General features: G+C 47.8%; 1 protein-coding gene and 1 long non-coding RNA gene across 3 annotated transcripts in view; one reads left to right on the top strand and one right to left on the bottom strand.

Moving 5' to 3' along the window:
• PDSS2 (decaprenyl diphosphate synthase subunit 2) overlaps positions 1–26,102 on the top strand; it is an 87,659-nt gene extending 61,557 nt beyond the window's left edge. For both annotated transcript variants that reach the window (XM_064170159.1, XM_064170158.1), the window contains 4 exons: positions 6,725–6,898; positions 8,294–8,425; positions 15,931–15,966; positions 21,219–26,102. In XM_064170159.1, the coding sequence (XP_064026229.1) occupies positions 6,725–6,898; positions 8,294–8,425; positions 15,931–15,966; positions 21,219–21,377 (501 nt within the window). In that variant the 3' untranslated portion in view covers positions 21,378–26,102. The remainder of the gene's footprint in view (positions 1–6,724; positions 6,899–8,293; positions 8,426–15,930; positions 15,967–21,218) is intronic.
• On the bottom strand, positions 10,858–14,513 carry LOC135189603 (uncharacterized). Its single transcript, XR_010308167.1, has 3 exons — positions 14,421–14,513; positions 14,155–14,254; positions 10,858–11,160 (listed from the first exon to the last, which is right to left on the bottom strand). It is a non-coding gene; the product is annotated as an uncharacterized LOC135189603 (long non-coding RNA).
• Positions 26,103–27,111: the final 1,009 nt, after the last annotated feature.

The following is a 27,111-nucleotide window of genomic DNA, read 5'->3' as shown; positions in this document are numbered from 1 at the left end:
GCACCTGCTGTGTTTAGCCTAGGGACTTCAGCCTTTGGGGTTGCCTCCATGTACTCTGCTCAGAGTTGAGTGTTAAAATAGATGATGTCTTTGAGATTTTTCCAAAGCAAGTGGATAGTTTAATTTTCCATATTCAGACAGGTTTCTAAGCACAAAGAGATCCCAGATACTGAAAATATCATACTGAAAAAAAAAAACAGCTGCTTATTTGTGTGTAGGAATAAAGCTCTACAAGTTCAAGTTGCACCAGGGCAGATTTAGGTTGGATATTAGAAGGAACTTTTTCACTGGAAGGGTTCTCAAATACTGAAACAGACTCTTCAAGGAAGTGGTTGAATCCCCATCCCCAGAGCTATTTAAGAGAGGCAGAGATGTGGTGCTGAGAGACCAGCCTTGGTAGTTAGATAATGGTTGGACTCGATGATCTTTAAGGTCTCTTCCAGCCAAAGTGATTTATGACTCTGTAAGTTCATCTCAGCAATAAAACTGCATTTTATTTTAACCATGGCCCCTGTATAAATGAGAAATGTTGTGAACAGTTTTGGGTTCCTGCCACTGCAGAAGGTCTTGATCTACTTTCTCTTAGTCTTTCTCTTTGAGTTTATTTTTTTCTGTTGATTTACTGAAGCACTCCACATGTGTAGGTTGCAAAGGAAGTGTGAGATAAACTAAGCACAGCTGCATGATGTTTACCCTGTCCTGGCCCAGTTACAGATGGCAGACTGGCCTTGTTTCTGTGTCTTTTCTGTCTGAGCAGAGTTGAAAGTACAGCCTGTCCTTTGGGAGAGGAGCCCAGTGAACTTCAAACAGAGCCAGTGTGGTGGCACAGCAGATAGGGAAATTCACATGGCAGGGGCTGTGGTTTAGTCCTTACAATAGGTAGTGCATAATTTCTGATGAGCCTTAGAACAAAAGGTTCTGCCTTACAAGTAGATCTACAAGATCTGCTTTAGCTTTTTTAATCTCATCCTCTAAGAAGTTTGGTTCCATGCTGAGTATGAGAGCTATCCCTTCTGCTTTCCTCACACAGCCCTGCTGAGGCAACGTCCCGTTCCTGGACTGAACACTTAGCAAAGATTTCCAAATCATAGAATGGTTTGGACTGGAAGGAGCCCAAACCCCCTGCAGTCAGCAGGGACATCTTCCACTAGATCAGAGCCTTGGCCAGCCTGACCTTTAATATCTCCAGCGATGGGACCTCAACCACCTCCCTGGGCAACCCTTGGCAGTGTTCAACCGCCCTTGTGGTGCAGGACTTGTTCCTAACATCCAATCTGAATCTCCACTGCTCTCATTTCAAACCATTGCCCCTTGTCCTGTCACTGCAGGTCTTTGCAAGCAATCTCTTTGCAGCCTTCTTGTAGCCTCCTTAGATACTGTCAGGCTGTTATGAGGTCTCCCCAGAGCCTTCTTTTCTTCAGGTGGAACAACCTCAGCTCCCTCAGTCTATCTTAATTGTATCCTTTGTACACCTTCACTCCATCTCTGGTTGCAATTTGAGCTACGTTTCCTAGGGCTAAGAGAAATGCTTTAATCTGCTCTGCAACTAAATCTAGAATGTCAGACTACTTCTTTTTAAGAGCAGGGCATAGGACTGTTAGTAATGACATTTGCAGAAGGATCTTTTCTCACCTATTCTGTTGTTGCTGTCCCTTTTTGAGGCAGGAAACTTGTACTTCATATGTTAAATGTCTCTAATTCAGTAGTTGTAAAGCTCCTCAGTACCTTAAAATAGACTGATTCATCAGCAAGTTGTTTTAAGCTTTACTAGATGTCTACATAAGTGGCAGACAAAAATAACTCCATAAAATTAACCTTTCTGCTGTGAGATGCTAAGTTCATGTTTGCAGAAAAACCTACAACAGTTTGTTTGCTTCGTTTGGATGCCCCAGCAGCAAAACTGACCTAACAAGACTGACCTAAAGGCAAATAATGGCTGTAATTATTTGGCAGCTCTCATTGTCACTTTTCAAACCACTTGCAGTCCTGCAGCCCTCCCAGTTTAGTTTGTTCTGCTTGGTCATTCTCCATCTCGTCTGTACATGGAGTCTTTAGATCTGTATGAAAGGGGGAAAATAAAGATGATGTTTAACTTTTCATCTTCACTTGAAGGTGCAGTTCAGACTACAAAGTGTAGGCTTTGGGTGAAAAGACAGCCTGGAGGTCAGGGCTGCTGCTTCTGTCAACTGCATCCAGTTGGTGCCCCCAACACAAGAGGGACATGAGGCTGCTGGAGGAGGTCCAGAGGAGGCCACAAAGATGATCAGAGGGCTGGAGAATATCCCCTATGGGGACAGGCTGAGAGAGTTGGAGTTATTGAACCTGGAGAAGAGAAGGCTTCAGGGAGACTTTAGTGAAAGACCTGAAGACACTACAGGAGAGCTGGGAAGGGACTTTCAGGAAGGGCCTGTAATGATGGAGGCAATGACTTTAAGCCTAAGAAGGGAAGATTTGGGCTGGATATTAGGAAGAAATTCTTTAGAGTGAGAGAGGTGAGACATTAGAACAGGTTGCCCAGAGAGGTCACGGATGCCTCCTGCCTGGAGGTGTTCAAGGCCAGCTTCGATGAGGCCTTGAGTCTAGTTGAGAGCTGCCCCTGCCCGGGGCGTGGAGGTTACAGTAGATGATCTCAAAGGTCCCTTCCAACCTAAGCCATTCTGTGATTCTCTGATCAAGCTGCAATCACTGCTCAAGCTTCTCCAGTTGCTGCAGTTGATATTTGATGGTTGCATTTCTGCTACTGCCAAAAGGCTCCAGCAAGCAAACGTTTTCAACTGGTGAGCCTTCTGAAAGGCTTTTGCAGTGGTTCAGGATACCTTTCTTGAATATTTTTGTCTTGGTTGGACTGAAAACAAATAATTACAAAAAAACCCACTGCCAATTCTCAATGTCATCCAGGAAATTTCAGTAAATAGTGGTTCTTTTCACTGAGCAGATTGGTTGTTAAGGCAAAGATTGTGTTGAGTCTTCCAAGAGCTCCTGATTTGAAATGTAAAATAAATGGATCTATATCTGAGTGGGGAAGGGAGGGGAAAGAAAAAAAGAAGACTTGATATATAGGAAGCTACTTGAATTAAATGCTCATTTTGGTATGTTGCCAGTCATGGGAATTTGCACATGCTCTGGGCTGAGTTAAAGTAACGAAACAAAGAAATACTACAATGAAATCATAGAATCAGCCTGGTTGGAAGAGACCTCCAAGCTCATCCAGCCCAATCTAGCACCCAGCCCTGTCCAGTCAACTAGACCATGGCACTAAATGCCTCATCCTGGGCTGCCCAGGGAGGTGCTGGAGTCGCCATCCCTGGAGGTGTGGCACTTGAGGCTGTGGTCTAGTGATGAAGGATGCTGGGATGAATGTTGGACTGGATGATCCTGGAGGTCCTTTCCAACCATAGCAATTCATAGTGATTAGATGTTGTGCTGAGGGACTTGGGTTAGTCAAGGACTTCTCAGTGTGAAACTAATGATTGGACTCGAGGAGCTTGAAGGTCTGTTCCAATCTGAGAAATTCTGTGGTTCTGTGATACAGTCTTTTTTTTAACACCTCCAAGGACAGCAACTCCACCACCTCCCTGGGCAGCCCATTCCAATGCCAATCACTCACTCTGACAACAACTTCCTCCTGACATCCAGCCTAGATCTCCCCTGGCACAACTTGAGACTGTGTCCCCTTCTTCTGTTGCTGCTTGCCTGGCAGAAGAGCCCAACCCCACCTGGCTACAGCCTCCCTTCAGGTAGCTGTAGACAGCAATGAGCTCTCCCCTGAGCCTCCTCTTCTGCAGGCTGCACACCCCCAGCTCCCTCAGCCTCTCCTCACAGGGCTGTGCTCCAGGCCCCTCACCAGCTTTGTTGCCCTTCTCTGGAAGGGGGACCTCTGGAAAGGGCACTGAAGCAGGAGGGAAGGTTAGGCTTGACTTTTGTAAGTTATCAAATGCATAATAGCAAACATGTGGTTTCTCTGGTCCTCACTTGCCTTGTAGAAGTTAATAGCATGTCTGAAAGCAGAGGCATTTTGATACATCTCTGTGTTCCTTGGCACTGCAGAATCCTCCTACTTTTTTTTCCATTAGTCTCAAATTATCCTCTCCCTTGTCAGGCAGCACTCCTGGGCGACATCCATAGGGGAGGAAAATCAGCGCTGAACGGATGGATTCTATTTCATTTGTTACTGATTTCCTGACAGATAATACCTTGCTAGAAAACTATAGGGTCACACAGAACTACTTCTGCCTCGTTTCTCTGAGATTTGATTGACGTCACGTTGAGGGAAAGGGCTTCTTACATAAGAGGGGGTTTATGCTGCTCTTTGAAAGACCTTTTGGCTCAGTCTGTGCTACAGATTGGGCTGGACTGAGAAATTGCAAACTTTTTAACATGCTTAGAGTCATAGAATCAACAAGGTAGGAAGAGACCTGCAAGCTCATCCAGTCCAACCTAGCACCCAGCCCTGGCCAGTCAACCAGACCATGGCACTAAGTGCCTCATGCAGACTTTGCTTCAACACCTCCAGGCATGGTGACTCCACCACCTCCCTGGGCAGCCCATTCCAATGCCAATCACTCTGCCAACAACTTCCTCCTAACATCCAGCCTAGACCTGCCCTGGCACAACTTGAGACTGTGTCCCCTTGTTCTGTTGCTGGGTGCCTGGCAGCAGAGCCCAACCCCACCTGGGAACAGCCTCCCTTCAGGTAGCTGCAGACAGCAATGAGCTCTGCCCTGAGCCTCCTCTGCTGCAGGCTGCACACCCCCAGCTCCCTCAGCCTCTCCTCTCAGGGCTGTGCTCCAGGCCCCTCACCAGCTTTGTCGCCCTCCTGTGGACACATTCCAGCAGCTCAACATCTCTCTTGAATTGAGCAGCCCAGAACTGGACACAGCACTCAAGGTGTGGCCTGAGCAGTGCTGAGCTCAGGTGCAGAAGAACCTCCCTTGTGCTGCTGCCCACATTGCTCCTGAGCCAGGCCAGGATGCCACTGGATCTCTTGGCCACTTGAGCACACTGCTTGAATAATTGATTTATACAACTACCTGAAGGGAGGTTGTAGCCAGGTGGATTTGATCTCTTCTGCCAGGCAACCAGCAACAGAACAAGGGGACACAGTCTCAAGTTATGCCAGGAGAACTAAGTGCCTGGATGAGGCACTTAGTGCCATGGTCTGGTTGATTGGACAGGGCTGGGTGCTAGGTTGGACTGGATGAGCTTGGAGCTCTCTTACAACCTGGTTAATTCTATGAATGTTTGCTTTTTTGGGGGGGGAGGTTGTTTGGTTGTTTTGGGTTTTTGTGTGTGTGGTTTGTTTTATTTTGGGGTTTTTTTTTTGTTCTGTAGCTTCTCTTTACTAATTTTATTCTTTTCCAAGTGAAATAACTGTAGGATTTTCTGGTTTTATATTGTGGTTTGTTGTTTTATTTTTTCCCTCTCTGAAGTGTACCTCAAGGTGTGACAGCAACATGGGTATGTGAGAAAAATTACAAGTCACATTTAGCTTTGAAGACTCATTAGGAAAATAGGCTCATTAGGAAGAGAATGGCACATTAACACCTTGTGAGCCAAAAGAGCTGCAGCTGAATTTGGGCTTGGGGGAGAAAGGATTGGATTTGTGTTAATTAAAACAGCATGGAAAGGAATCCAAGTGAATAGTTTTGGATACAGAGGATTTGGGGAAGCATTGAGCATCTCTACCCTTACAGATCACATTCTGTGCTCCTGTGCTCCACAACCTCCCTGAGCAACCTGTGCCAGTGTCTCACCACCCTCACTGTCAAGAACCCCTTCGTAACATCGAGTTTGTATCTCCCTTCTGCCAGTTCCAGCCCATTCCTCCTCGTCCTTTCATTACAAGACCTTGTCAATAGTCCCTCCCCAGCCTTCCTGTAGCTCCCTTCAGATACTGAAAGGCCACTCTAAGGTCTCCTTGAAGCCTTCTCTTCCCCAGGCTGCAGAGCCCCAACTCTTGTAGCCTGTCCTCATAGCAGAGCTGCTGCAGCCCTCTGAGCATCTTGGTGGCCTCCTCTGGACTGGCTCAAACAGTTCCATGTCCTTCGATATCCCCTGGGAAAGTTAATTCCTGACATTCTGAAGCATGCCTTCATTTGTCTAATTTCCTCATGCTCTCAGTCATTTCTTGTCCTTAGTCTAGGCAGTAGGAGAGGTACAAATGCTCCATCCCAACCCTGCATTTTTCTCAGTGTGATTCTATGAGGATTTTTTATATCTTCTGTAATTTTATTCAATTTTTTCTTTTCATGACTACAAAGGAGAATTTGTAGAGACTTCTCAAGTTTGTTTGGGATTGTTCTTGCTAACTGGCAAGGGGCTGGAGTGCAGCTGTATGCTGGAGTGGAGGTTTTTTTTGGGGGGGAAGGAGTTGCCTTTTTCTTTTCTTTTTCTCCCCAGTCCCTCATGTGGAATCCAGTGGGCTGCTAACATTCAGTACAATGATGCAGTCATTAAGGATCTGTGTTGAATCTTTTGACAGCTGCACGTGTTCTGCATTGTTCTTTTGGAGCAGAGAATGAAAATGTTGTTTGCTGAAGCTGCCAGTGGATATATTCTGATACTTTACTTGGACCCAAAAGAGTGCCCTTCTGTATTTGGCACCCTGGCACTCAGAGTTGTCTTTACTTGCCACATGTCATGTTACCCTGTGCCCCACCATAATCAGAGGTGACACACAGCTGAAGTTCTGGTGTTCTCACATTAGCCTTTGCTTCATTTTCAGGAGAGCTGTCTTACAGATGATATCAGCATAGCTGCGTGGAAGGAGCAGGTTTTCCTGTCCCACAGCGCCTTGCTGGCAAAGAGCTGCCAGGCTGCAATGGAGCTAGCAAAGCACAGCACTGAGATCCAGGAGATGGCATTTCAGTATGGAAAGCACATGTCCATGACTCATAAGGTATGCCTTTTCCTTTCCTTCTGGGATCTGAGATACAGACAGGCTTGTAAGATCTGTTGCTCTCGAGCTCTGTTATATGCTGCCACTACACTGCAGGCTTCTGCCAGCAGGGTCAGTGGCAGTGAGATTTACTGCTGCCTGGTGTGATGTTTGGAGAAGCTCCTGGTATGAAGAGTGCTTATGAACTCACAAAATCACACTCCTGGCCACGTAGCTTACTTTGTTCAAGGCTCTGTTAACGTCCCTCTAACACATCTCCCTGTAGCAGCTTAGAACTTCACCTTCTCTGCTCCTGCATTGTTCCTAAAGCCGCTGTCACAGCAGCAGGAGTAAGCATGTGCTGGGTCTCAGCTGCTGTCATACAGAAATCTGTACCAAGAGGCTCAATAACCTGCAGCAGCACACAGCTGTAGTGGCTGAAGGACCTGTGCGTGTTCCCTAGTGAATAAGCTGCTGGGTGGGGGAACTTCCAGAGGGAGTAGCTGGAGGACAAGGAGGGAAATCACCAGATGAGCAGCCTACACCTCTGCAGCAGGAGGATTTCCCAGAAAAGACCTCTGACCACCATTAGAAGTCTGTCAGTCCACAGCAAGGTAACCCAAAGGCAAACAACACACAGTATGGAACTCAGATCCTTGGCAGTCTCTTTTTGCTCCAAAGATCTGCTCCTACTGTACTGCACTGCTTGCAGGTACAGATGCAGCTTGAGACAGGCAGGCAGAGCTCCCACCCGGCCGAGTGGTTTAGACAGTTTCTAGTTCCTCCAGGAAAAGGAAAGGGTTTTACAAGGCACAGCTTTACTGCTGTGACTAGGTACAGCTCTGCCAGTACATTACCCCTCGTGCAGACTGCAGTGTTAGTGTTTGTGTGTGCTTCAGTAGTGACATCTTCCCCATTGCCATGCAGCTGTGTGAAAGGATTGCAGCATTTTCCTAGAAAGCTCCTGGCTGTGCAACATTTCCTTTGTCAGAAGGAGAGTTGCATTACATCAGCTGCCTGGAATAATGAAAGGTGGAAAGCATTGCCCTTCACAGATTCAAAACTGATACTGTGCCCATCAGAGACTGGATCATTCTTTCCTTTATGGTTTTCCTGATTCCTGCCACTCAGCAGTCACCTGCCTGGCTGTGTCCTGTTGCTTGCTCAGCTCTCCAAGCTGTCCATTACCCATTTCTTTGCAGATTCTCTACATGCTTCTCTTTACCACAATTTTCCACCACTGCAGTGCTTTCCACATGTTCCTACCCCTCCACTAGACTTAGAAAGTGCAACCAAAGTACCAAATGTCAAAGCAGAAAGCAGGTATGGAAATAGGATACAGACCTTGGCTTGGTGAGTAGGTGGTTATGTATGGGCTGTTCCTGGGCGCTGAAGGAAGATGTTCTTCTCTTTCAGCTGCATTCAGACCTCCAGCCATTTGTTAAAGAGAATTCTAGTGACACTGTGGCCTTCAGTTTGAACTCTGCTCCTGCAGTCCTCCATCAGGAATTCCTTGGAAGGGAGGCATGGATTAAACAGATCCGAGAGGTGAGAATTTCCTGGGTTTGCCATGTGTATCTCTTCCTGTCTGGACTTCCAATCTGCAAAGAGACTTCAAAAACTAACATCAGACAGGTCAGCACTGGAGGGGCTACCTCTGCTCTCCAAGGCTTAACACCTCTCTCTTCCATGTTTTCAAGAGGGGGAAGTCCAGGGCTTTGGCAGTCAAGCTCTGTCAAATTTGCATCAGTGTAACAAGCAAGGTGTTTGCACAGAGCATGTCTGCTTCTCTGCACTACCAGCACACTCCCAGGACTTAGCTTAAAGCTACTTTCACTGGCAGCTTACAGCAGAGAACTTTGCATGGTAGTGCTTGAAAGGTAGGCACACATTTCCTACTGCCAGCTTGGCTGGAAGCAGTCATTTTGGCTGGGGAGGTTGGGAAAACCTGGGAGACTTGGCTCCCTGACCACTAACAAAATGTTTGTGAGATCCAGCTGGCTGCTGTCCTCGTGCTTTGTTCTCTTCATTCAGCTGTTCTTTCCCTCTGATGCTTAGGTTAGGAGGGCAATAAGAACATGATAACTACATGGTGTAGACCTTTTTTACACACTATGTAGCACAGCAGGATTCATCTCCTGGGTGTTGCTGAAACACAGATTGATAACTGTAGAAGACAGCAGGGAGGGAAAGCAGGGAAAACACCAAAATGACCAAAATTAAGCGTTCTGTTGAGTTCCTGCCTCAGTTGGACATGTTTTGTCTCTCTAAACAGTGGTGATGACTACAAATTGGAAATTCCTGCAGCTGTTACACAGATTTTCCAAGTGGAAAGGCTGCTGCCTTCAGTGAGAAGCTAGCTCTGTGCAAGCATATTCATTCAAGATGTGCCTGCTGATAGCTCCTTTCCCTGCTGGTGTGAAAGCAGGGCTCTTGGCTAGAGGGAGTGGAGCCTGTTCACAGTGGCCAGGTTGAAACCTGCCTTCATGTACTGCAAGCAAGAGACAGTCTCTTCAGCAGTGAAATTTTGGGCAGTAGCTTACAGTGCTCTGGGGTTAGGAGATCTTTAAGTGTAGCAAACCCTTTGTCATTTTGCCATTAGGGTCTGGGAGTCTGCAGTGTGTGACAGGGAATTTTGGGATTCTGCAGTCTCAACACGAGGCTGATGTGTGAGATGAATGCAAATGGGTTTGGATGATTGCTGTTGGAGAATAATGGCATTACTACAGCACAGTGGATAAAAGCTTTCAAACAATTTCCCATCTGCAGAATCTAGAGGAGGTGCAGGCCTCCAGGAGTGCCGTCTGTCTGCTTGCTGATTCTCATACCAAAAATGGGCATTATGGAAGCAATGAAGCTGTTCTCTTCAAAGGGGCAGGGAGAAGTAACATGCACTATACAGAAGTATCTACCAACTGCTGCTTTAGCTCCTCATCCAGGAGCCTTTCTTGGCTTCTCTTGTTTTAGAAAGGAAAACTACCTTTAGCTGACTATATGCTCTTTGAGATGTCATCCATAGTCACTCTCACTGTGTGACATTCACCCTAGTTCAGGCACTCAAACCAGAGACATTCTCCTGTTGGCAGCACTCATAAGAATCATAGAATCAACCAGGTTGGAAGCGACCTCCAAGCTCAGCCAGTCCAACCTAGCACCCAGTCCTAGACAATCAACCAGACCATGGCACTAAGTGCCCCAGCCAGGCCTTGCCCCAACACCTCCAGGGATGGCAACTCCACCACCTCCCTGGGCAGCCCATTCCAATGCCAATCACTCTCTCTGACAACAACTTCCTCAACATCCAGCCTGGACGTCCCCTGGCACAGCTTGAGGCTGTGTCCCCTTCTTCTGTTGCTTCTTGCCTGGCAGAAAAGACCAACCCCACTTGGCTACAACCTCCCTTCAGGGAGCTGCAGACAGCAATGAGCTCTGCCCTGAGCCTCCTCTGCTGCAGGCTGCACACCCCCAGCTCCCTCAGCCTCTCCTCACAAGGCTGTGCTCCAGGCCCCTCACAGCTTTGTCACCCTCCTGTGGACACCTTCCAGCAGCTCAACATCTCTCTTGAATTGAGGAGCCCAGAACTGGACACAGCACTCAAGGTGTGGCCTGAGCAGTGCTGAGTAGAGGGGCAGAAGAACCTCCCTTGTGCTGCTTGCTGCTGCCCACACTGCTCCTGAGCCAGGCCAGGATGCCTTTGGCTGTCCTGCCCACCTGGGCACACTGCTCTGCCTTGTGTTCAGCTACTATCAACCAGCACCTCCAGGTCCCTTTCTAAGTGGCTGCTTTCCAGCCACTCTGTCCCCAGCCTGTAGTGCTGCTTGGGGTTGTGGCTGAAGAGTGGGCTCCTAAGCCACCCTCCTCCTGTGCAGTGTCATTTGTATGGTTTCAAGAGTCAGAGCATACACAGCTCACTCAGTCCCTCTCAGGTAGAATTTTTAATAGCTGAGGTTATGACTCATGTGGAAATGACATTATGGACCTTTAATTACTGCTAATTTTCCTTTATTGTTTGCCCATAAAGCATTCATAGGAAGGGTTGAAGGCAGCTCCTCTTGCCAGCTTCCTCCTCCTGCAGGAAGGTCTTGAAGCTGAAGAAAGTGGATGTAGAGGGAGCCCAGTTGCACCCAGTAGCCTCCACAGTGTTAGACTACTCAGAAGGGTTGTGGCTGGGAGTCAGTGCTTGTCATGCATCTCTTAGCTGAAAGCAGCCTTTCAGGAGAGGTCAGGATGGCTGAACTGCTGTGTCTGAGTACAGGGTCAGTAAAGATCAAAGAGTCAAACCACTGTGAGCATAAAAAGAGAGGGGAAAAAAAGCAGTTGTACATAAAACGAGAGAAAAAGGTGCAGATGTACTAAAGAAGGCCTAGGAAGCAGCTCAGAAAGGGTTGCTGCTTGGAGAAGCACAACTGCCACTGACTTGAGTGCTTGAGAAATGTCGCTGTGGTTTGTAATGTGTGCTAGGTGCAGGAGGAGGCAAACCAAACACCTCCTGATGCCACTGGCATCTTCCTCACACCCCCTGGCAAGTTCTCCACCGCAGGGTGAATCTGCATCCAGGCAATGGTTTGTTAAAGAACACATTTCTGCTGTTCTCACTACCAGATCTATTTTGAAGAAGCTGCAAGATCCAACCGGTGTGAATAAACGTTGGCAAATCCAAGAGCTGGGAATACACAAATAAGGAAGCAGTGATTGGCAGTAGTTTTGCTGCTCCCAAATGCTATCAGGCTGCTCTCTTAATATGCATTCTAGAAAAGCTGACTCTTAAGAAGCTTAATGAGTAGTAAAGAGGTTTTGTGGATCAGTCCCCTTTCTCCTTCAGAGAAATCAGGTTTCTTGTCTACTGATTTCCTTCATGTTCTGCTTCCTTTAGTCTCTTGGTCGTTCTTTATTTTGTTTTTCCTCCCTTACAAAAAGTAGAATCATAGAATCAGTCAGGGTTGGAAGGGACCACAAGGATCAGCCAGGTCCAAACTCCCCCTATCCTAGATCAGGCTGCCCACAGCCTCAGCCAGCCTGGCCTTAAACACCTCCAGCCATGGGGCCTCAACCACCTCCCTGGACAACCCATTCCAGCCTCTCACCACTCTCATGCTCAACAACTTCCTCTTCACATCCAGGCTGAATCTCCCCACCTCCAGCTTTACTCCATTCCCTCTAGTCCTGTCACTACCTCATATCCTAAAGAATCCCTCCCCAGAACAAAGTAGTGTATGTTCCAAACGTGTGCCATCTCAGCAGCACTGCTTCAGAGCAGTGCCTGCCACATCATGTTCCTCTTGAGTGCAGGTCCCGGGTCTTCTCCTTGTGCCAGCTGCCCTGCCTCCTCTTGGCTGCTCTCTGAAGTCCCCGCAGTGGACATGGAGAGGCAGTGCCCCTCATCTTTTCAGCAAACACACTGCAGAAGAAGTGAGGTTTATGGTCTGCCCTGGTGGGAGCCAGAGGGAAAGAAATGGGTGATGCTTTCCTCAGTGTGTCTGAAAAGAGAAGAGCTGGGGTTGGATGAGGTGATGATGACACAGCTGGATCTGACCTAAGGGAAGGGCTTCAGACTGGTTAAGCAGGAATGTTCTGGGGCTGGCAGAGCACTGCCACTGGCATCTTCTCTGCATCATCCTGTGACAAAATTGAGGAGTTTGGACTTGATATTTTTCTGCTGCTGGGCAAGCAGAAATTAAAAGAAGTGCCCAAGCTTCTTTATGTTAGGAGTTAGGTTGTGTGTTAGGCTGCTGAAGTTAAGAGTGATGCTGATACTGAGGGACTTAGAGACTGAGGGAGTTGAGGCTGTTCAGTCTGGAGAAGAGAAGGCTCCCAGGTGATCTTAGCCTTTCAGTATCTAATGGAGCCTACAAGAAAGCTGGGGAGAGACTTTTTAGGTAACAATAGGACTTGGGGAAAGGGAACAGAGCTAGAAATGGGTAAGTTCAGACTGGATGTTAGGAAGAAATTCTTCAGCATGAGGGTGGTGAGAGCTTGGAACTGGTTATATAAGGAGGCGGTGGAAGCCTCATCCCTGGAGGTGTTTAAGGCCAGACTGGATGAGGCTGTGGCCAGCCTGATCTAGTGTGAGGTGCCCCTGCCCATGGTGGGGTTGGAACTGGCTGATCCTTGTGGTCCTTTCCAAATCTGACTGATTCTGTGATTCTATTTCTAAACCAAAAGCTCATCCAGCTTGGGCCTGACAGCACTGACATGTCCCTGATCCTCCCCTTTTGGGAGCTCCAGACTACTGCCTGTGTGCCAATCACTATAGATAATGTGGGGGGTTCCTCCTAAGAAGTTAAATGCTGTGTTGCTGATATGCAGTGAAGTCTATTTCAGCATCTCATGGGAGAGAGTAAGGAATGCAAACAGCAAGATTTCATAAGACCAAAACATTTTGGATTCAACAAATGTTTAACTACACTTAGAATATTAAAAAAGGAGAAAAGTTACACTGAGTATCTGCAGCTCTCATCTGAAGCAGAACCATGTTGTACAAGCTAACAACACATTTGGTTGCATTTTCACAGTATCACAGTATCACCAGGGTTGGAAGAGACCTCACAGATCATCAAGTCCAACCCTTTACCACAGAGCTCAAGGCCAGACCATGGCACCAAGTGCCACGTCCAATCCTGCCTTGAACAGCTCCAGGGACCGCAACTCCACCACCTCCCCGGGCAGCCCATTCCAGTGTCCAATGACTCTCTCAGGGAAGAACTTTCTCCTCACCTCCAGCCTAAATTTCCCCTGGCGCAGCCTGAGGCTGTGTCCTCTCATTCTGGTGCTGGCCACCTGAGAGAAGAGAGCAACCTCCTCCTGGCCACAACCTCCCCTCAGGTAGTTGTAGACAGCAATAAGGTCTGCCCTGAGCCTCCTCTTCTCCAGGCTAACCAATCCCAGCTCCCTCAGCCTCTCCTCGTAGGGCTGTGCTCAAGGCCTCTCCCCAGCCTCGCTGCCCTTCTCTGGACACTCTCAAGTATCTCAATGTCCCTCCTAAACTGGGGGGCCCAGAACTGAACACAGTACTCAAGGTGTGGTCTAACCAGTGCAGAGTACAGGGGCAGAATGACCTCCCTCCTTGCCTGGGGCAAGACCATCAAACAGCTAAAATATCACCCAGAAAAGCTCAGCTCCAACAAGGACACACACCCAGCCCCCATGCATGCTATTGCAATGGTCATTGATGCTAACCCTAACTAAATTATCTTGGAAGGTCCTTTCCAGTCCCTGACAATCTGATTCTCCACCACATCTCACCTTCCTAAAGCAGTCCCTGCTCCCCCCACTCTTACCTCCTTAGCTCTCACTCTGCCTGAAGAGCTTCTCTTCTCCACCACCATTCTTGCAGCCATCTCAGAGCCCAAGGCAAGAGCCTCAAACAGCTAAAATACCCTACAAAAGAAATCAGCTCCAGCAAGGACACACACCCAGCACCCGTGGAAGATGTTGGACATTGCAATGGTTGCTGAGCCTAACCCTAGCGAGCCGGGGGGCCACCAGGCCCCCCGGCCTTTGAAATCCTCCACCAATTCACCCAGTGCACACCATGGGCACTCACCAGGGACGCCAGGCGGAGGATCCCTTGGCCCACAATGGGCCTAACTTGGGGCTTCTGCCCTTCTGGGGCAGAATATAAAGGGGAGTGGGCAGGGAGGGCTAAGTGGCTGCACCTGAGGTGGGTGGAGACTCCAATAGCCAGCTAATAGCAAACGGCATCACCTGGTGGCATCTGATGTGTTACCATAGGGAACTAATTAAATGGTGATTGATTAATTACAAGCATAACAGATGATAGCAATATCTCTGAAGCTGATTACATAATGCCCAGATCAAATAGCACAATAAAGACACGTATTTGAACAAACAGTGCTGGCTAAGGCACATCATTTAATTTATCTGCTGAAGGGGGCAATGCAGTGACTGACAGAATATCCTCCGTGTTAAAAGAAGAGGTGTTGAAGCAAAGCCTGGCTGAGGCACTTAGTGTTAAAAGAAGAGGTGTTGAAGCAAAGCCTGGCTGAGGCACTTAGTGCCATGGTCTAGTTGACTGGACAGGGCTAGGGGATAGGTTGGACTGGGTGATCTTGGAGGATTCTTCCAACCTGCTTGATTCTATGACTCTATGAAAGTGCTGGCTGGAGCTTGAAGTTCAGATTGTAACATGGGAGGCTTCCTGTTTGAGTTGTTGCTTTTGAGTTCTGGGTTTTGGGAGTTGGCTCTTTTCCACTGGGATGGCAGCAGGACAGGGAGGGATGAGGGAGTAGATCCCTGGCTGGGATTTTTAGCTCACTGCTTTCTGCTTGCTGTTGCTTTCTGCTGTGCTTTTTGTGCAAATAGGGTAAGGTAATTGTGCAGTGCATTATTATTATTATTATTATTATTATTATTATTATTATTATCTGATTTGCTCAGTAAACTCTGAACTCAATTCTTTATCTCAGCCTGGAGGTTTTCTGTGTGTTATTTTTCACTCACTTCTGTGTTGGGGGAAGAGACAGGTGGGTTAACCCATTTATTGTGTGTTAACCTGTTACACTCACTTAACATTAATGAATACTAAAAATCTTTCCACAGCAGCTTACTGTACCTACACAGACAATACTGTATTTGGTTGCAAATAATACAAAATAAAATCAAGCTGCATTTAGACTGTAGGGAAAAGTTATTATACCAATGTGCAACTGTTGAAAACCCAAAAGTAGAAGAAAATAAAGCTATTTTAATAAGCAGCATGATTTTCAGAATGAATTCTTAGAAGCACAGTTGAGGCTAACAGCTCAGTTACATACTGAAAAAGAAGTCATCCAGCTGGTGAGGGGCCTGGGACACAAACCCCATGAGGAGAGGCTGAGGGAGCTGGGGTTGTTTAGCCTAAAGAAGAGGAGGCTCAGCAATGAGGGTGACCTCATTGCTGTCTGCAACTACCTTTTTGGGGTTTTCCATGTCACATTCTTAAAGAAAATCACTTATGTTTGGAACTGTAGCTCTTGTCATTGCAGTTTTTATTCTTGCAGCTCTGGTTTATAATCTGTAATAGCCTGGCTAAAAATCTCTCTTTTCTCTTTAAGGCCCAAGGAAAAGAAAATATAATGGACTACAAGAAGGTTGGTAAATTACATTTAAATCTTATTATTTCAAATAAGCTTTGGGGTTTGGTTTCTTTTTTGTTGTTGTTGTTTAATACTTTCAAGGATGTTCTTGGTAATTGAGAGGAATTTCCTTGTTAAAGCCCAACTCTAACTCGTGCATGTGGATACAGAGGGGGAGAGAATGGCTTCTGCAGTTTCTGCATTGTAAGAAGTCAGCTGTACTGCAAGCATCAGATGTAGCTTTTAATAGTGAGGTTTGCCATTGCTTACCCTATTTTCTTCCCACACTTAGTTTTGAAACAAGGTTTCTGATGGCTTTTGCTGTTTCCTTATTCTGCACTCATTTGCAGCTCAGCTCCCATCACTGGTCTCTATCTATTATTTATGCATTCATAGAATGGCTTGGAAGAGACCTTAAAGGTCATCTAGTTCCAGTCCCTCTGCCATGGTTATTCTTTCCCTCACTTTAATGCCATGCTATCTGTTAAAAAATACATAAACACATGTTCAATAATAATTTCTCTTTCTTCCAGTCACCATTACAACTTTTAGCTAAGCCACCACTGTGTTTGCTACTGGGACTGCCCTGTAGTAAAGGCAGACCTGAACTCCCTATCTTATCTACTGAAAGGAGCAGGGGCACCATAAAGGTCTTAGAAAGGGAAGCAGGGGATGGCTGAGAAGGTTTCCCCTGGTTCAATAGTGGAGCAGAGCTTTGGAGTTTGTAGAAGTCAGTTTCCAAAGTATGATGTCACATCCCTCTGCTGCACTTCCTCATATAAAAGTAGTCATTAGTTATGTTCTTCTTAAATGACCTCAGCAGCCTGCAGCTCACCTCAGCAGCCTGCAGCTCACCCCAGCAGCCTGCAACCCATCCCAGCACAGCATTTTGTGCAGCACAAATCAGTGCTTCTTGCTCTTTTGCCATGTTGCCTTTCTACATCACTAGGGTCAGTGTTTTACACGTTGCTCAGTCTTGTTTCTCAGCATCCAGCCCCCCACCCTCTACCATTTTTCCATACAGTTGCTGGAGTTACTTAAACATTCCTAATCAAACCTGGGACCTTGTTTCTCACTAAGTCTCCAAAATGTTTCCTCTTTAATTTTGTTCAAGTAAAGGTCACAGAATCACAGAAACATGCAGGTGGCAAAGCCCCTCAGGATCACCAAGTCCAACTTATAACCCTACTCAACAAGGTTCACCTTCAACCATATCCCTAAGCACCACATCCAAACAACCCTCAAACACATCCAGGGTTGGTGACTCCACCACCTCCCTGGGCAGCTCATTCCAGTGCCTGAAGGTCACCAAAACTAGCTGTAGAAATTCTGAACATCTGGATTGATTTTGTCCTCTTAAAAAACAACTTATTTTTATTGCCAACCTAATTTTGGTTATCAACCTAATTTTGATTATCAGTTTGGATTATCAACTTAATTTTTATTACCAACTTAGTTTTTATTGTCAACAAAGTGCCACTCATTTGAGTTAAAAATGTTGTTCCTTTAGTTGAATTATTTAGTTGAATATAAGCATAGAAAAATTCTTTGCTGTTTAGCCTGCTTAAGAATATTTTACCTTAGTCACTGTGCCTTTCAGTTGAAATAGTGAGTGGGAATGAATGAATGAATGAATGAATGAATGAATGAAGGTAAATTCGAGGAATTGAGATCATAGAACAGTTTAGGGTGAAAGGGACCTCAAGGATCATCCAGTTCCAACCCCTTGCCATAGGCAGGGACACCTCCCACTAGATCCACCCATTGAACTTTCCTCCTTCAAATGCAAAAGTCTCATCTCATCTTTGAAAGTGCTCAAGGATTTTAGATTGTACTGTGGCTCTGTGTTAAGTGCAAGTGATATCCTTGGCTTTTCTCACTGACCAAAAGACAGAAGGTGCCGTACATTTAGGTGAGGACTCTGCTGTAAGTACAGAAGTGAAATGCTTTCTGTTAACTTAGCTAGGTCTGAGAATGTCAGCAAGGACACTGTGGCTGCAAAATGTTCTTAGTATTTTTGTTCTCCTACTTTTTCCTCAATCTTTCTATCAGAAAGGCTTCAATATTACAAAAAGCTCATTTTAAGGTCTGTGTTTCTGAATATATTTTCTCGTGTTAGTAGCTGAATAAACATTCAGCTTTGCCTTTCTTTTCCCTATACCATCACAGCACCTCCAGACAAATTATTGATCCATTACTGTGGTGTTTGAAAGTCTCTTGCAGAGATGAAAAAGTACTTTGAGCTCTGTTTTAGTGGCATTTCTCAGATAACAGAAGAGAAATACCAGTGTATGGCAGGGACAGAATTCATGTGTGCCATGGAAAGAGGCAGCAACTTTCCTGTCACACTCATGTCTGGGTGGGATTGTGGCAAAAAAACCTCAAAAGACTTTTTAAACTCAAAAAGCTTTTATGCATTTTACATCCACTTGGTATGTTCTCAAACAGCAAATGGAGATTCTCAGTTTAATTGTTCAAATTATTTTATAATATTGATTAAAAGTTCCTCATTGGAGTCGAGGCCCTAATGGTGCTTGGCATTATGCTGGCTTGTTAAATGACTGTGACAAAGGCACAACTGGTGGCAGAAATGAAAAAGCTAGGAATAATTCTTGGGTTCTGGCCAAGGATCTAGAAAAAAAAGTATAAGCTAAGGGTAAATAAAGAAATAAATCCTCAGTGTGTGCTTATTATCCTTGATCTCAGTCCTGGCTGGAGGATGATGAGATTGAGAGCTGAAAAGGACTTGGTGTTGCTGGTGGGTGAGGAGCTGGACAGGAGCCAGCAATGGGCACTTGCAGCCCAGGCTACCACTGGCCTTCTGAGCTGCATCCAAAGCAGTGTGGAGAGCAGGCTGAGAGAGGAGATCCTGCCACTTCACTTGCATGTGGTGAGACTTCCACAAAGATGATCAGAGGGCTGGAGCATCTCTGCTATGAAGACAAGGTGAAAAAATTGGGGCTGTTCAGCCTAGAGAGAAGAAGGCTTCAGGGAGACCTTAGGGCAGCATTTCAGTATCCAAAGTTTGCAGTCAAACAGATCCAGCGTAAGGAAGGCAGCACAGCACAGAATCAGAGTACTGGCAGACTGGAGCAGCTCTCCTGTGAAGACAGGCTGAGGAAGCTGGGGCTGTTCAGCCTGGAGAAGAGAAGGCTCTGGGGAGACCTTACAGCTACGTTTCAATATCTGAAGGGGACCTACAGGAAGGCTGGAGATGGACTGTCCAGAAGGGCTTGTAGCAATGGGATGAGGGACAATGGTCTGAAACTGGAGCAGGGCAGATTTAGACTGGACATCAGGAGGAAGTTCCATGCAGTGAGAGTGCTGAAATACTGGAACAGGCTGTTCAGGGATATGGTTGAGATTCCATCCCTGGAGACATTCAAGATCTGGCTGAAGTGGCCCTGGGCGCCCTGCTATAGTTGGAGGTGTCCCTGCTGAGTGCAGGGGGGTTGGACAAGATGCCCTTGGAGGGTCCCTTCTAACCTGATGCAATCTGTGACTCTGTGAATACAGAACAGGTAAATTTTTCAGGGCCATGAGTTGCCCATTACAAAGGATTGTTCACTGCAGAGCAGATCATCTGAGAGAGCTGAGGTAGGACTTGCTATACGAGCAGGTATTTTCCATGTTGAGTTCCTTGAGCTCTCCTTGGGAACACTCAGTCGTGGATTAGTCTGATTTTTTGTACAGTGATCCCTCTGTGTGGAGCTTGACAGGAGCTCTGCAGCTGGTTTTGCTCCAGGACACTGTGTGTGTCTGAAGGCTGCACAGGACAGGTGTGGAAATGGAGTGTGTCCTGCTGGCATCCTCCCCCTTTCCAGTGGTGTTGCAAGTCAGTCCTAGTGCACAAGAGCTAAGCTAGGCTCCTCTGCTCTTTGACCACTTTAAAGACTTCTTAGGAGCTGTTTCCTCTCCTGGTTACATCTCAGTGTGTACTTAAAGGAGCATTACACAGCATGCTAAACCTCTTTATTGAGCTCTAGCACAGGAGCAGTTTGTGTGGGTCCTACCACCTCACAAGGCTGTGCCTCAAGGAAGGGGGAAGAAACTCCTTTTCACGCTGCTGGCGAACTTCATCTCTCCCATCCCCACCTTTGCTGCAGAAGTGTGGTTGATGGCTGGTTCCCATTCCTCAGAGGACATGTGGATTTAGCTGTGCATCAGGGCCTCAGGGCAAATTCCTTTCCAGCACACAGTGCAGGAAGATTCCAGCTGAAGTGGAGAATAAAAATTTTATGACCTGGGACTTGAATACTCAAGCGCTGTAATATGCTTTCAGCTAATTCAATCTTTAAACACAGATAATGAACCCTCTTCAGGTTGTATTCAGATAAGCAGAGTGCAAGGAAATGGGTGACTGTTGCAGTCTGCTCGGAGCTTGGGCTTGTTTTTTTTACATGGTTTGAGTTAGATAAGGTTACACCTGGAATACTGCATCCAGTTAGATAAGGTTACACCTGGAATACTGCATCCAGTTTTGGGCTCCCCAGTTCAGGAGAGACAGGGATCTGCTGGAAAGAGTCCAATGGAGAGCAATGAGGATGATTGCAGGACTGGAACATCTCTCCTATGAAGAAAGACTGAAAGACTGAGATGTTTAGTCTGGAGAAGAGAAGGCTGAGAGGGGATCTGATCAATGTCTTTAAATATCTGAGGGGTGGGGGTCAAGATGAAGCTGCCAGGCTGTTTTCTGTGGTGCCCAGTGAGAGGACAAGGAACAATGGGTATGAGCTGTAACGCAGGAAATGCCACCTCAACATGAGGAGAAACTTCCTTGCAGTGAAGGTGATGGAGCACTGGAACGAGCTGCTCAGAGAGGCTGTGGAGTCTCCTTCTCTGGAGACTCCAGACTCTGCCTGGATATGTTCCTGCATGACCTGCCCTGAGTGATCCTGCTGTGGCAGGGGGCTTGGGCTTTATAATCTCCAAAGGTCTCTTGAAACCACTCACACTCTATGGTTCTGTGGTGTCAGTGGGCCAGTGGGCTGGGTGTTGGAGGAAAGCAGGATTCACAAACATGTACCATTAGCTGCTGTAGACACCTGCCTTCGAGAGAAGCCTTTTTTGTACAGCTGACACAGTGATGGGAGCCAAGGGAGGCACACTAAGCACTCTGCAATGCCGTCACGCATTTGGGCATGACTGAATCCCAAAGATCCACCTGGCTTTGAGCTTGCCTTTACCCCAGGAAGGGGTGGTGGGAGCCATGTGCTGTTGGAGCTAACAGCTGAAACCCACCCCACTGTGCCTGTGTTTTCTGACAGCTGTGGGAAGCCATCAAGGCTGGCAAAGGTGTGACTGCTGCCATCGACCTCTGCTGCTGCCACGGAAACAGCGCACTGGCAGCCCTGGACTGCTTCCCTCCCTCGGAGGCCAGGACTGCCTTGGCCAACATCGTCTATGCTGTGACCAGGTTCCCCTGACCCTCTCTTCCTCTGGGGATGGCTCTGACGCCCTGCGCTGCTGCCACCTCCGTTTCTCCATCCCCACAGAGGAGCCTGCACCGGCTGGCCCCACCAGCAGCAGAATTCGGGAGGGGGAAAGAAGAAAACCAAACGAAAAAGGTCACAGAAGGCTTCTGCTTGCCCTGCCAGAAGCACACTTGAGGCTGCACGGGCAGAAATAATTAATGAGTGCCGTTTCCGTGACCTCAGCAAATGGACAGGAAATAAGCTGGTATTGATTGGGCACCGGCGGGGACGGCGCCAGGGCGGAGGGCGGTGGTTTTCCTGCCCCAGGGAGGGATGGAGGGGCGTGAAGATCCAGGTGGCACAAGAAACCTGCTCCGACCTGCCCAGAGAGAGCAAGCTGCTGCAGCTGGGAACGAGCGTACCTGCCCAGCAAGGGGAAGGGCAGTCTGGGGGGGAGGGGGGGAAAAGTCTGCCTGGAGTCATCTCTGCTCAGGCTGTTGTTGTGTGTTCAGATGTAAAATTACCCCGTGCCTAATGCTTTCCACACTGGAGAAACTTGCTGAGCAATTGTGTCAAGCATGGTAAGCAGGAGCTTTGCAATCTTTAATCAGATATTAATTTGGCTCCCTTATGGGAAATGATTGCCTGGGGTTTATACTGTGCCTATATAGAATATGTTGCTCTGGGTCAAAAGAATGAGGGTTGGGTTGGGTTTTTTTTTTCCCCATCTCTTCTGTAGGGGAGGGAATGTCCCTCCCTCAGATTCAGCAGTTTTGTTTCAGTCCCAGTCTTACACGAGAAGAATGTCCTGGATCTGTGACACCTGTGTTCGTTTCAGCCGACTGAAGGTTAATCTGTAAGGCTCGCCGGCAGCCTCTGGCAGAAAGGAAGGAGGGAGGGAGGCTCTTCTGTGAATGCAGGCTGAATAAAACACAGAAAATAGGGGAGAAGTTTTGAACCTGAACGTGTTGAATTTTCGAGTCCAGTTACAGAGAGCAGCTAAGGTGTATCAGAAGGCTGCAATCTGAGCCTGTCTCTGTTGTTCACAGGAGAAGGTTTCTGTGGCTTGCACGCGTGCAACCCGAGAGTCCCGTTGACAAGAAGGCTGAGTTTACATAAATGATCCAGATTGAGACTCAGCTACCTTTCTTCCTTCTGTGGTGTAATTACAGCCCAATCTGGAGACAGCTAGCACAGCACACAGATTTCGTTACATGCCTCACTCACTCACGCACTAAGTGAAGTTATTTCTGCGAAGTCCCCTCCCTCTCCCCCTGTGCTCCTTCCCCCTGTCACACAGTTTGTTTGTCACCAACTGCAACATGTAAATAAAAACTCTGTCCTCTAGAAACACTGCAAACCCAGCCCTGCACACTGCACATGGCACTCTGTCTCATAGCTGCAGAGATTATACCATAGTATTATGTGTCTCACCAGCAACCCTGAGACACAATCTTTGCTCAGGAGTCCAGGGCCCAGGACTCCATTGCTGTGGAGAATGGCTTCAACACCAGATCCTTCTTGCTTGCACTTTCCTTCTCATGCCTGCCCTGGCATTTTCTCTTCTCCAGAGACTGGCACTTCTGCATGAGTTAGTGCTGTTGCTGCAGCAGGGAGGCTGGAGGAGCACCAAGAATAGAATAGAATCAACCAGGTTGGAAGAGACCTCCAAGATCATTCAGTCCAACCTAGCACCCAGCCCTGGCCAATCAACCAGACCATGGCACTAAGTGCCCCAGCCAGGCTTGGTTGGACTGGCTGAGCTAGGTTGGACTGGCTGAGCTTGGAGGTCTCTTCCAACCTGGTTGATTCTATGAGGAGGTCAGAGAGAGAGGGGGCATTGTCTGGGGCATGGCTGAGGAAGGCATTCACACCACTTACTGCACTTACCCACACACCCCTCAGCCTCCCCTCTGATCTTATCTCAGCTGTTGTGCCGCTCTTTGCACTCCAGGGGTACACAAAACACAGGACAAGGTCCCATCTGCTTTTTGAACCAAAGGGAATTAGTTGCCTGAAAGGAGCACATCTGCAGCGGCTGGCACGGCTGCTTGATAGGGCTGCAGTGGAATGTCACTTAGCTGCCAGCTGAGCATTGCCACCTCCACAGTTGTGGCAACACTGCATAGGGAGGTTGTTTGAAAAACGAGGTGCTGAGAAGAAGAGAAATGTTAGAAGGGACTTCCTAAACTCCTCTAGCCCTAATCTCCCATTTGAAGTGGACTGTTGCCAGCATGAAGTCTGCTCTTGGGAACCACCATAGGTGCCCCACACAGCCTGTCCCACTGCTGCTCCACTTCCCTTGTGAAGTTCCCCTGAAGCCCAACATGAGCCTCCCACAACGTGACTGGTGACTGTTGCCCATTATTTGCCACCTGCCACTGCCAAGGATGGTTTGGCTCTGCTGTCTCTGCAGACTCCCTGTCCTGCAGGGGTGTGCTGCAGTTAGATTGCCTGGCAGCCTTCTCGGTGCTGTTGGAGCAGCCCCAGGACTGACCACAGAGATTACCACAGTGTCATGCTCAGCAGTAAACACTGGGGATGGGTTGTGTGAGTGTTCCACGGGGGGGTCTCCTGCTTGGGGACTGTCTGGGCATCAGTTGGCTGCTGGTGATTGCTTTTGCATCCCTTCCTTTATTTTGTTTGCTTCTAGTTTGCCTTTCACCTACTAAACGGTCTTTAACTCAGCCCACTGATTTTTTCACTGTTGCCCTTCTGATTCTCTCCCCGACCCTGCTGTGAGTGAGCAGCTGTGAGGTGCTTAGCTGCCATCCCGGCTGAGCCCACCGCAGTCCATTCTGGCAGCTGGTGTGGGCATGCAGGGTTCAGGATAAGGAGACATTTGGCTGGAGTGTGCCAGAGAGAACTTCTTGTGCTTGTTCAGCTGTTGCTTGATAGTTCTCTCTGCAGGTTTATGTGTTCCTTACTCTGTGCCGTGCTCCCCCTCTTGCTGTACACGGAATTCGAGAGCTTGTGAAGGGCTGGGGTTGGTTTTTTTGCAGTTTGCTGTGCCAAACCAGCACACTTCGGGTTGTGTTTTGCCCAGCAGAAGGATGATGAAAGCACTGGCCCTGAGCCTGGTCTGCTGTTCGAGCCCCGCATTGCTGCTGTCCCAGTACTTCGGGAACCATCTCGTGGAGACAATTAACCATTGCACCTTCTCCCCTTTTTCCTCTGAGAGCCAATTTGTGGAGGAAACAAAGAACAGAACCTTCCCCTTCATCTCCCACTGGGCAGCTGCTTTCCATCTTGTTACAATGGCTTCAGGATTTTGCACATCCCTGGGCAGTCGGGATGCTGACATTGGGATGTCTCAAAAACCTGTTTCCAGCTCTTCCTGAGGTTAGCTGACTATTTAGGGATGTTACATGGGGGTGTATCCTGAGGCAGTGTGGTGGTGGGTGACAAGGTGCATGGCAGCAGGTGTCTAGAAGAGTTTTCACCTCTGGTAGTGTGGGACTTGACCCCTGAACATGTGCAAGAGTCTGACAGTGCAGAGTATTTGAGAGAAGGACCCCTTGGCTATGCTAAAGGGACACAGCTTCTCACACTGTGCCTGGCCTGGCTTGTGCCCACCAAGCACTGTTCAGCACCCTCAGGGCTGGAGGGATTTGAAGGCATAAGAACACCATGGCTAAGCCAGAGACCCAACTCTCAACCATATCATCCACTCCTATACTCAAGAAGAAATAATGGAAGAAGTCAGCTTGGTAGTCATGGAGCAGGAATTTTCTCCAAAGAGGGAACAGAAGGAGTCAGAAGGAGAGAAGTCAGAGGGGAAGCCAGATGTGCAGCAGAACAGTCACAGGAACTGGAGGAGGAAGAGGAGGAAATCACCAACCTCTTATCCTCAAGTAAGCTGCAAGCTGTGTACCAAGGTTGCAGCCATCATCCTGGTGAGCTGGCTGCTCCAGTGCTGGGATCCTGGGGCAACAGCCAGGGAGTAGAGGACAAGGCTGCCCAGAGGGGAGTGAACTAGTTCTCTAGAGGTCCCTTCCAGCCCAGTGCATTCTATGGTTCTATGATAATGGTAAGGAAAACCAGCAACCAGAGAGAGTCCTCGGAAGAAAATCACTGCTGCATTTGCTGGTGAGCAATTCCCTGGGCACCATAGTAGGGCTGATGCTCCTGACCCAAATAAGGAACTTCTGCCTTGCAGTTTGAAGGATCAGGCAATGAATAACTCCATCCAGGGTACTCGAGGAAAGAAAGAGCAAGGTTTATGGATTTGGTGGCCTGTTCCCTCTGCTCAGCCTGCTGTGCTTCTCCTACTGTAACCCAGTGTGTGCTGTGTCCTGTGTGCAATAAAGGGGGCAGGGGTGGCCCAACTTTGACTTAGTATCCAGCCTGAGAGAAGCTGCTAAAAGACTGAAAAGCTTGTTGTCATTTAATGGAAACATGGAGGAGGCGTTCTCTGGAGGGGCTGGGGAATGCTGCTTGCCCCAGGACACCTCAGGTGTTAGAGCTGCTGGTCAGAGCTCTGCTGCTTTTCCTTCTGAGCAGAGAGGGTTTGGTAGATGCAAAAGGCTAACTCAGGCAACTGTGTCACACAGCAGATTTATCAAGGAAGTGGCTTCTGGGTCATCCCTGGCTGCTGCTGCTGCTGTCATCAGCTGCTTCCATCTCACAGGCATCAAACTTTTTGATTCTTTGTAGTCTTCAAAGTACTTTTTACCTGCAGAGTGTCTTATGAAAAATAAAGAGCTTTTCAGTCTCTCAAAGCAGTTCAAAGAAAAAGAGTGTTTCCAGCTCTGGAAGTCATCTTTTTTTCTGATGGTCTTTGCATTACATTATCTTTTATTTCCTTCCAGAAACCTTCTGAAATGCATTAATTATTGACATAATTAGCATTCACATGATCCTGGCTTTGCTAGAGCTGAAAGTAGCCATGAAGCTAAAATTCTGATGGCAGACACCTTGAAAATAACCGGAAAGATAAAGCACAAAGCAATGCTGCCAGTGGTGAAGAGGAGGGTGGCAAACAAGTTGGCAGTCGATACAGCAGAGCTTCGTGCAAGCACCTTTGTTGGTATCTTCAACTCTGGGTACTTGTGGCTGCCAAACTGACAGGCAGGGAGCTTGGGCAGAGGAGCGCTCGGGCACAGGAACGCTCGGGTAGAGGAATGCTCGGGCACAGGGACGCACGGGCAGAGGGACGCTCCGGCAGAGGGATGCTCGGGCAGAGGGATGCTCGGGCAGAGGGATGCTCGCCAGAGGGATGCTCGCCAGAGGGACTCTCGGGCAGAGGGATGCTCGCCAGAGGGACTCTCGGGCACAGGGACGCTCGGGCAGAGGGACGCTCCGGCAGAGGGATGCTCGGGCAGAGGGATGCTCGGGCTCCCCCACGCGTAGGAGAGTCGTTCTCTGCACTGCCTGCAGCTGACTTTCATTCCTTGCTGCTTGCAGAACGCTTGTTTTCGAGAGAGCGTTCTCGATGACAGGGAATCTTTTTCTCACTAACAGAAACAGAGACCAGACTATTTCCTTACCAGCCTGGGAGGGGGCATTCGGCAGGATTCTGCAGGATTCCACCAACTCGGTGTGCTGAAATTGCACATTGTATCTGCAGCAGGAAAGGGGGGATTCTGTCACACCAGGGTGTTGCTGGTGGCTAACAGTGGCAGGCAGGTGTCTCACTGATAACTTAAGCAGGGATCCTCAAATTTATATATATATATATATAAACTGTATTTCTAAAATTCAACTTCAGACACATCCTTACAGGATAACTGCAACTCTGCAGCGA

This window comes from Pogoniulus pusillus, chromosome 33 (genome assembly GCF_015220805.1).
Source record: "Pogoniulus pusillus isolate bPogPus1 chromosome 33, bPogPus1.pri, whole genome shotgun sequence".
NCBI lineage: Eukaryota > Metazoa > Chordata > Aves > Piciformes > Lybiidae > Pogoniulus > Pogoniulus pusillus.
The sequence above is the reverse complement of the archived record's forward strand: the minus strand, read 5'-3'. Positions and strand labels throughout refer to the sequence as shown.